Genomic DNA, 11,536 nt, shown 5'->3' on the forward strand with positions numbered 1-11,536 from the left:
GATGAATGTCATATTTAATTTATTTCCCATTATAGAAGTTTTGTACAGATCGAATAGGACTATATCAGCTTATTCGTTCATAAAAAACTTCGGAATTAAGAGAAGAAATCTGGGACTAATTTTTGTCAATTCCTGTAGTTTCAATGCATCTCTTTTTCAGAATATTGTGTAAAATATGAAAAGAAGAATCAATCTGAAAAAGAACCGCTAATTCACTCTTTGATTCAGATATTTTATTTTTTAAGTTATGGTAGAGTAACTTTTAACAGTTTATGTACAAATTAAGTGATAAAATATTCATTATTTCTGAGATTTTTAGCAGAAATATAAATTTTAGAAAAAAAATATTGAATTCTTGTTTTGTGAGACTTTTACATTATTTTTAAATTTGAAACATAGAATAAACTTTCATATTAAAATTAAACGTTGAAATTTTTCATTTCAGTAATAAGATAGAACTTAAAAAATTTTACTATTATTAATTTAAGAAGAAATGTTTTTAAAAATAAACAAACAATAAGCGTATAAAATTATACTTTACATTAGTAACCATATTTTTAAAAGTTTATTATAAAATTTATTAATTGCTATCATCAAACCTGCATCGGAAGGACAGCATAAGGTATTTTTTTTTAATTGGTATTTTGTTTGAAAACAGAATAAATACAAAATTTTAAACATACTTAAATAAAATTTAATCCGGATTAAGTTTTATTAAAATATATAAGTAGAACTTGGACATCCAGGCACTAAAACTCGTGTTATAATTAATATCTCATATTAGCCATAACTTGTATGATTTTAGTGCCTAGATGTCCTAGCTCTAATCATTCAACGTATCAAATTTTAAGGATGTTTGTCCTTTAATTGTTATGTCAAACTTAGATAAGACCCATAGCTACTGGAGGCTATGAGATGGCTAAGCTCTCTCAGCTTAGTCAGTAGTGCCCATATGCAGTGTATATATTATATATGCTTTCGCTTTGGTCGCGTAAACTTAGTCTACTGTTACTAATTTTTACACTTAAACTGTAGCTTTTCAATATATGTATGAACTGAAAATGAAATTTTGTTTTAATGGAGTTTTAATGCATAATCAGCACTCATCTTACCTTATCTACAGGCTGATCATAATTGATGTTCAGAGCTGTCTGTAGAAAGAACTATTGGGCAAATCTCGATTGGAGCCATATTCAGACATTGGAAGCGTGGAGGTTGATTTTTTCGACTGATGGTATCGATAGTTCATATAAAGTATCAGTCAAGAAAAACGTAAAAACTTCTTTTGAATATATTTAACAAAAACTAAATCACTGGATTATGGATGAAAAGTTCGTGTTTATTAATTTTTTACGGCTTTCATTCGTTACTTTGGAGTGATTTTACTATTTATTTATCATAGCCTAGAAACTCAATTCCTATATACTGTATTTTGGTGCAAGAAATGATAAAATCAATCTTTTTAAGTTATACATTTTTAAAGAAATTCAATGATAATAATATGTTTACTGTCTTTCAAGCAATAGAAAATCTATTCTAATTTTGGAAAAATACTGAAGTTGATGTTTTTATCAACTACTAGATGAGATCCAAACAACTGATTGTTTATATGGTACTTACAGCAGATATAATCATCATCACTATAAAAATTTTATTTTTAGAAAATATATGCAAACATTGGCACATTTATCAACATTAATGGAATTCTAATTATATATTTTTATAATTAATAAATCTTACAAGTGCCAAATGAATTTATTCAATGTCAGATAGATTTTTGTTCCAGAAGAAATATATTCTTGTTTATATAATTAATACATTAACTAAATTATATGAGTTTACTTCACTGAAGAAAAATAAATTTTTAAATATCAAAAATTTTAAAGATTATTTTTATTTACATTTGTATCAATATTTTATTTTAATAGACATTAAACAGATCTTCATAAAAATATTAGTCAGTTTATCAAACTCTGAACTTTGTAATATATTCAAGAATTATCAATTTAAAATTTCTAAATTTATTAGGTAATTTTCATTCGAAATGCATTATATTTTCTTTGATTAGTTATTAAATAAACCTTTCAGAAGTATTTATAGTTTTATCAAAATACTTTGATTTTATGTTTAAAATGTAAGAAAAATTACATTACAACAGAAAATAATTTTGGTATTTTAAAATTCCATTTATCTTCTTTATTATTTTTTCTTTTAAAATTAAATCTCAAAATAAACTATTACATTAATGTAAGTTCAACAATTTATTTTACTATCTTATAAGCAATATTGGTCAATATTATAACAAATTTATCTTTTATAGAACATTCCTTTTTGCTTTTATTTTTATTATATAAAAAAAGAACTGAAGAAATCTAATAATTCTTTTTCTCTATATACAGAAAATTTTAATCCTAAATTTTATATTGTAAAAAATACCATCTTATAAGCATTCTAAGTAAGTACTATATTAATCATCCCAGACATCTCCATAAGGATTTGTTGTACCTCCTGAAAAATATTGAACAACAACACTTCAGTAATATTTTAATTATCATTTTAATATATTTTAACTAAATATATTACAAATAAATTAGCATAAAAGTGAAATTATATCATTAATAATTAATAGTAATTGGCTTATTATTTGCCAGAAGTTTCAAAAATAATTCATATATTAATTACATTCCTAATATATTTTTATATATTAATTAAATATGTATTAATACTCATATTTAATATAACATATCCTGAATAAACATATTGTAATGATGTTAAAAATTTTCAACATGACAAACAAACAAAAAGAAATTCATGGATAACTATTAATTTCTTTTTGCATCTCATTAATCTTAAAAATTCCTAGCTTTTAATTAATTCTTGTTAACTAAAAACTACAATATTTAAAATAAAATGAAAGAATATTTTTAAGAACAGCTAATGTGAAATCTGATATTTGATAAGTAATATTTTATCATCTTTTGAATAATTTCCTTATCCTCTTAAGGCTGTCCAATAATTACATGTACAGTTTCTTAGTCACTTTTGACCCCCTCCCACTCTTTTGTGTACAATAGTATACTTTTGGCAAACCCACTTTAATTGCATATACAATTGTTCATGGACCCTCATGACATTAAAAAGTTATACAAATATTTTATAACCAACAGTTTATTCATGACTAGTAAGTAAGCTTATAAGAACAAATTTGTATGCCACTAACAGCATTACAAAAGCCTATGTAGACAATGCCCAACATCCTCCCTCCCCATCTTGTACAATGATATACTTTTCACAACTTCCTTCTCCCTTAAACTGTGCAGGTAGTTAATGGAAGATTCCTTAACACACTGAAATTTAATATTTTCAAGAAAAAAAGTTTTAAAAATCTATTAAATATTTAAAATATTTTCTAGAATCTATTTTGAACATGGCAAGCTTAGTCTAATATATTAACAAAGATGAAAATGAAATTTTGTTTTAATGGAGTTTTAATGCATAATCAGCACTCATCTTACCTTATCTACATGCTGATCATAATTGATGTTCAGAGCTGTCTGTAGAAAGAACTATTGGGCAAATCTCGATTGGAGCCATATTCAGACATTGGAAGCGTGGAGGTTGATTTTTTCGACTGATGGTATCGATAGTTCATATAAAGTATCAGTCAAGAAAAACGTAAAAACTTCTTTTGAATATATTTAACAAAAACTAAATCACTGGATTATGGATGAAAAGTTCGTGTTTATTAATTTTTTACGGCTTTCATTCGTTACTTTGGAGTGATTTTACTATTTATTTATCATAGCCTAGAAACTCAATTCCTATATACTGTATTTTGGTGCAAGAAATGATAAAATCAATCTTTTTAAGTTATACATTTTTAAAGAAATTCAATGATAATAATATGTTTACTGTCTTTCAAGCAATAGAAAATCTATTCTAATTTTGGAAAAATACTGAAGTTGATGTTTTTATCAACTACTAGATGAGATCCAAACAACTGATTGTTTATATGGTACTTACAGCAGATATAATCATCATCACTATAAAAATTTTATTTTTAGAAAATATATGCAAACATTGGCACATTTATCAACATTAATGGAATTCTAATTATATATTTTTATAATTAATAAATCTTACAAGTGCCAAATGAATTTATTCAATGTCAGATAGATTTTTGTTCCAGAAGAAATATATTCTTGTTTATATAATTAATACATTAACTAAATTATATGAGTTTACTTCACTGAAGNAAAATGTTCAAAATGTTGAACAGTATTGTGTATAAAGTAAAAATAATGATTCTGTAATAAAGTACGCATATTTAATCTTCCACTAACAACATTTAGGTATTTTAGAATATAGACAATAAAAAGGTAATAATGCAAAAACTTTTTTAATAATTAAATTCTCATAGCCTAAATATATACACAATTTGGTAGTAACATTTTCATTATACTAAATATGCATACTTGCAAACATATTGGAAATAATATTTAATCATTGTTTCAATATAATTATTAATAAATTGTGTGTATGTGTGTGTACAGTCGACCCCCTATAACACGGTAGATACATTCCTGTTTTTATGAATCCCTTTTCTACAAGTCCAGCCAATCACAGCCCGGCACATATGCAATTTATGGACTATGGCTGTTTGAAAGGTTTCTTCCATAAAATTAATCGATTCTAGACTAATTCGACTCAACATTTCCAAAATATGTATAATTTTTTGGCAATAATCCATATAAACTATGCTATAAACAAAAAATTGTAGGATTACTTACCTAGTGTGCACCGTTCGACAACGCCATTGCTTAAGCTTGTTTTCGTCGCGGAGCAGCGCATCAAACGGCACTCGTGTGCTTCCTGATAAATTATTTTTTAGCGAAAACTTTGTTGAACTTTGGAGACATCACTAATAAATATAATTTTTATGAACATTAAATAATAAATGGTTTTTAGTAGGTCTGCTGCTCATTTAAACTCAATGGTTTGTGCAATATCTGCTATTGGTCTAGATTCGGCCAATCCTGTTGTGACACAAGTTGGCGATGACGTTTTACCAAATTATAGGAGTTTTTTTAGCATGTTTGTACAAATACTGTCGCAATTTTTTTGCTGTGATATAGGAATCCGAACTATAGGAACCCGTGTTATAGGGAGATCGACTGTATTCATAAATCTGTAAATTTATCCATTTTTAACTACAAATAAAATTTATGCGGTATAAATTTGATACAGTAATGAGATATATGAAACAATGTTACTATTACAGTTTTGGAGCTGGAGTCAAAGCCATATATTTTTGATACAATATTTGGTTCCAGTTTCAGATCTTCTTTTAGGCTTCAGTGTTAATTTCTTTAGATATTCACTAGACTTCATAAATTTTTTTTAAATTTATGAAGCAAAACTTCTCTAACAACTTATAACATTAATTGTAGCATGTATACCATACACACTACAGTATGCCACTATCAGGAATATATTCCTGACACATTCAGAATTAAACAATTATGTAGTATTGCAAGCCAAAACAAAAGGTCAGCTTGATAAGAATGATTTTTTCTACATTTTTTATGGTTGCTGTAATTGTCAATGCTGTAATTACTCTACAAACATCCACACACTACTCTCCAGCCTCCATGAAAAGAATTATCATCTGTAATCATTTTATTCTAATTACAACAATTCTTCAGACTGGAGTGTAAGTATACAGTACTAAAATACCTTACAGACCAATAAACCCCAGTAAATAATCAGAAGGACTAACACTTTCAATCCTTTCCACAGATCTTAAAGTCAAAGGTTTTAAATCTGAATGATTTTTGAATACTCAATCCAAACAAAAACATAGATGTAAAAAAATTGTGAAAAGTAAAAACTTGCGACAATTTAAACAACAGTCAAAATAGTTCTTAGTAGTTTTTCTTTGATAAAGATAAGCTAGGCACTTCAAAATGTTACCCACAAGATTTTTACCTGTATTATTCTTTTCTACATTTTGTTTCAAAGCATCAAGCTCATCTTTACCAAAGAGAAACTCCTAAGAAAAGTTTTTACTGTTGTCTAAATTTTCATAAGTTTTACTTGGCACAATTATTTTACATCTCAGATGTTTTTGTTTAGATAGCAATTGTTTTTTGTTTAATATTTGTATTATTACACTGACATAAGATCAGTCGGTGCTTGGTGACTGCCAACTGAATGTGTCACTGACCAAATGCACTGCCAATGCATTTAAACATTACTGCATTTTTGAATATGTTCCATTTTTTGAATGTGTTTATATCTTTAAATTTGGTTCAAGACATTGATAGCATAAAAAAAATAATAATAATCGATAACATGCATTAATGTCTCTAAATAAATTGCCAAAAGCCTTTTTTATAGAATATTCTCTGAATAATTTGGCTTTATAATGTTTTTATATTTGCAGTTTTAAAGTAGTATGTGTTATTGAGATGCAATTTGAAAAAATTGTAGACCTATAATTTTCCACTGTCGTCTGCCCATCTGTCTGTCTTTCCTTAATCTCAAAAACGGAGTTAGATATATGAAAGACAAGACCAGATATGAAAATCTTAGGGACAGCTGATTAGCTATATGTGAACTTCCAATGCAAACTGGAAGTCATGTTGTTTCAATTCAAAAATTTTCTCCTGAAGTGTTAGATGACCAGCACAAATGTATTGTTAAAGGTAAAGTATAATGCACAGGGGCAAGTCACTACTAATTTGAGATGGAGAGAATATATTTGAAATTAAATAAATTAAAAATATGATTAAAAATTGCAGCTCAGCATTGTGACAATGTCACAATAAATAATCGCTTGTCAATTATTATTATTTTTTATGCTATCGAGCCTCACACTGAATTAGGAATTTATAAATGCATTCAAACAACAGAACATAATCAAAAATGCAATATTTGAAATGCATTAATCGCAATAATATTTGAAAAGCATTCCAATTCAACACCTTTGACCTGAAGATTTGAGGAAAGATCAAAAATGTTAATCCTTCTGTCCATGATTATTTACTGAAGATTTTTTTGGTTCTGCAAGGCATTTTACAAAGTTTTGCATAAAACGATTACAGTATTAAAATATACTGTAATCATTTTATGCAAAACTTTACTACTTTCAGCTCCAGATTCTAATGCATGCTTTGGTCCTTTTATAAAACAGTGAGAAAACAATTTCTGTTTATTAGTATTAGATATTTTATATATTAACACTTTTAATTGACATCTTAATTGCAATTAATATTCTAATTTCTATAATTTACACATCTCTTTTCCACAAGTCTGGTACTTGCAAAACTTTGCACCTGCCATGCTGTCTCAATGGTGGCAATCTGCCAGCTGTATAGACATAATTTTGAAATAAAATAAATATTATAGTGTTGTAAATGCAATGTTTGACTGATGCCTATATAAAATACTAGACTGGATTAAACTCTAAAAAAAGCTACTAAAAATAATTAGTTTATCATGTTTAAAAGCTATCAGCATAATATTTATGCTTAAAAGGTTCTTGATTAGATGATGTTCTGTAATATGATTCTAATGATGTGATTATAATCTAACTTTCTATATTTTTATGTATGTGGTATAATATCTGCAGAAGAGATAACTATAGAAACATTCATAATAAATATGTTATCCATTTCATAAAATTAAAAATTCTGTAACAGATACTACAAGATCAGATAACAGATCAGTGAAGATATTTTTAGTATGTTACAAAATTTTTAATTTTATTAAATTGTAATTTTGCCAGCCCTTTTTACAAAAGAATATGTTATCCAGTTCTAGACATTCATTAACTACATTATTCTGATTAGTAGTAAACATTCTTGAATTAGTATTGCATTATTTAGCAAATGTTTTAATAATAAATGAATAAATGACTTAAAAAATGAATTATTGCACATTTACAAAGATATATATATATCTTTGTAAATGTGCAATAATTCATTAAAATTATATATTTTCAATTTAAAATCCAAATAGTTAATTAGATTTGGTATTATTGATAATTACACAGGGTAACTCTCAGCTAAATCATTCAAATATCTTTTTCAATCTCTACAAAACAAAGAAATTGACAAAATTCAATATATCAATTCAGTGTTTGAAGAAAATTTCTTAAAATTATTCATTGTAAACTGAGCACTGTTTCCTTATTTATGTCTTGTAAAGATAAGAAAAACAACCATCAGCCATTTAAGGAAATAATACTGCACATAGTTATCACAAATATGAATTCATCTCAATCTTAATAATATATTAATTGATTTTAATAATCATAAATTAATAATTAGATAATAATTGTGTATAATAGTATACCAGTAATTAAAATTATTCATTAATGTAATTAAGATAATGTGTAATTATAATTATTCATTTATATTAAACTTTTTCAGATAATGAATAATAATCTTAAAACAAATATACAATAGAAATTTAATCATACTTATTTATAAATTATTTCTGCTTAACAATTATCAGTAATAAACAAAATCAAAAATTTTTTACCAGAACTTTTACTGGGTGTTGTTTGTTTAGATTGCCTAGATGTTTCTGAAGAATGTTCCCAAACTGATTGTGTTGAAGGTTGTGTTTTATAACTTGAGTAACTGGTTCCAGGAGTTTGTACTGATTCTCTATTTTTCTTTCTTAATTCTTCATATGATGTGAATGTTCGTGAAGGTTGGCTTTCTTCAGATGGCAATGGCTTTGTTACATCTGAAGTTTTATAAAAATATAATTTCATATAGTAATTCTTCATATAACTTAATATAATATGATATACATACATACATATACGAAGTAGAACGTATCAATTTTGCATCTGATAGACCATTATTTATTTTGAGAAATTTGTTTTATTTGTTATACAATAAACATACTGTATATAAGATTATACAATAAAGTTTTGCTACTATTAATTATTATAATTAATAGTGTAATAATATAATATAATACAATAGTATAATAGTATCATTTTAATTGTACTTCAAATTTAATTTAAATTCATTTTAATTGTACTTCAAATTAAATTAAATTTAATTTGAAGTACAATTTAAATTTAAATTTAAATTGTACTTCAATTTAAATAGTACAATTTAAATTTAAATTTAAATTGTACTTCAAATTTAATTTAAAAAATCAAATTTAATTTAAATTTAATTTAATTTAAATTTTAAACCTTTGAAAGTGTTGATAGTTAATGACCAAGTGCTGTAAGGGCTCGGTTAATGTTCTTTCAAATTTATTCTGATTTCAAAATACTTGTAAAATTATGAATACACGAATAGTGAATAAGAATGAAATCTGAAATTTCTTTTAATGTTCTGTCATAAGTTTAAAAGGCATCAAAGACATAATGCTTATCTATATATATATAACCCATTGAACAGGTATCCGTCTGTCCACGTAACGGTATGACAAAAACGGGCACTAGAGGTGCCCTAGCGTAGATTTTAAATTAACAATAAATTATTTTTATTTGTAATAGATATTTATTATTTATTCCATGGAATGCTATAAATAATTATTATATGCCTTGTCTTGCCTTATTATATGCCTTGATTAACCTTGCGCCGCACATTTACAACATCCCGAACGTCGTGCATTGACTCACGGGAAATTTGTTGAAAAAATGGCGGATATGTTTAAAATTGAGGTTTATAAGCGAAGGTAAATAAACAAATTAAACTATTTTAAAGTTTTTATAGAATGTTTAATAGGTAGAAATATAGATTCGTATGACGCAATTGGGACGGTAAGATTTATCCTCCAAATGAAGGGATGGCAACCACTCCCCTTTGTGTGAACAATAAATGTCTAATGAACCATACCACTAAGCGTGACCCTTCCCGAGATATAGCCTTCCGAAAATTATTGTATGGGTCACATGACCTCCTGTTTGACAATTTACCCTGCAAATGAGCAGGTCGGCGACTCCCAAGTGTGCACGAGCGCGCGTTAGTTTTTTTCGCAAGGTAGACTCCCTTTTGACCACGATGTCACGTGACCAGAAATGATGTAGGCTAATTTTCAGGGGTTTATCTCGCAAAGGGTCGCTCGTAGGTTATGGTTCCTTTGACTTTATTGTTCGCACAGGGGGCTACAGTTTGGGGGGGTCACCACCCCTTCATTCGGAGGGTAAATCTTACCATTAGGACTTTATTAACAGAGCTGTAGAGCATATTGATAGGAACAAAAAAGTCAAAGGAACGTACCTGATGGAAATTTGTAAAGAACGCCCACTAGGGGGCGTCCCGGGCTACTAGTTATTAATATCATTAAATATTAATATATTTTCAAATATTTTAGATGGAATTACTTATTTGTTCAATAATTTTTTCTTTCTTCACTAAACTTTCTTTCTTTGTTTTTAAACTATTCAAGATTTTTAAATTGTTTTCCATATCCTGAACTATTTGTTATTAATTTTGCTTATTTTTTTTTTTTGCACTGACATATTTTTTCAACATTCTATTCAAATGAATCTACAATTAAGAATTTTGTTCATATAATTTTGTAATTTTTTATAATCAAGAGCATCTGCAGAAAATTGTCCACAGCATGTCAAAGCTTGGAGAGAAATAATTACATCAATAAATTTTTATCTAATTTTTGGGGTTTTTTTCAATGAGTAGATTATAGACTATAATCATGATTGAGGATGTACAGATACATATCTCAATCAATTTTTCAATTATAATTTGTGAAATATTTTACCCTATTCTAAGGAAGAAAGTGCTCTGTTCGCTCCCCTCTGAGAACACTTTGTATATAATTTAAATACAAATCCAATGTATTTAACTAAAAATATGCAAAGAATTGTGAAAAATTTTCAAATGGCAACAAAATATTTTAACTCCATTTATCGAGCAACATTAACACCACATGATGTAATGAATTCTGAAGGTTTTGAATGTTTTATTCTTTCAAGTGTTGTTCCTTCAAAAGCTTACTATAATTTAAATTATAATAGATCCCTGACTTTACAATATTACTCCATTTCATAAACCCTTTGCTATCATAAAAATATTGTAATGCAAACAAAAATAATACAGTGTTTTGATAATTCATTCAAAGAACATGGAAGCTGAGACATATGCCATAAAATTTTGATAATGAAATTTTTTATTATAGAGATTCCATAAAGTGGTTTGATCATATGATGAACAAACTGTAAAGCATATGTCTATTGTAATTTTGTAATTAGATAAATATTTGTACATACCGTCAACTGATGGTTGGTAAGTACTATCTAATCCAGAAGGTGGAGTAGCTTTATTTGGATATAAATCTATAGATTTAGGACTTTGAAAATCTAATGATGACTGTTGATCTTTAACATCATCTGAAACTTTATATTCTTGCAATTGTGTTGTAAATCTGAAAACATAATTAATTCATTATTATTACAAATGATTTAATCAATGGATTATACAGTAAAACAAATCAAAACATAAAATTTTTTTTATTAATAATTTATTTATTAGCATTTACC

General features: G+C 26.6%; 1 protein-coding gene across 1 annotated transcript in view; it reads right to left on the reverse strand.

Moving 5' to 3' along the window:
- Positions 1 to 2,177: 2,177 nt before the first annotated feature.
- LOC111641300 (OCIA domain-containing protein 1-like) overlaps positions 2,178 to 11,536 on the reverse strand; it is a 30,803-nt gene continuing 21,444 nt past the window's right edge. Inside the window, exons 6-8 of the mRNA XM_023387453.1 lie at positions 11,267 to 11,421; positions 8,548 to 8,757; positions 2,178 to 2,508 (exon numbers count right to left, since the gene is read on the reverse strand). Of these exons, the coding sequence (XP_023243221.1) occupies positions 2,468 to 2,508; positions 8,548 to 8,757; positions 11,267 to 11,421 (406 nt within the window). The 3' untranslated portion in view covers positions 2,178 to 2,467. The remainder of the gene's footprint in view (positions 2,509 to 8,547; positions 8,758 to 11,266; positions 11,422 to 11,536) is intronic.

The sequence above is a fragment of the Centruroides sculpturatus genome, unplaced genomic scaffold (genome assembly GCF_000671375.1).
Source record: "Centruroides sculpturatus isolate CEXI.00-Female unplaced genomic scaffold, Cexi_2.0 scaffold1595, whole genome shotgun sequence".
NCBI lineage: Eukaryota > Metazoa > Arthropoda > Arachnida > Scorpiones > Buthidae > Centruroides > Centruroides sculpturatus.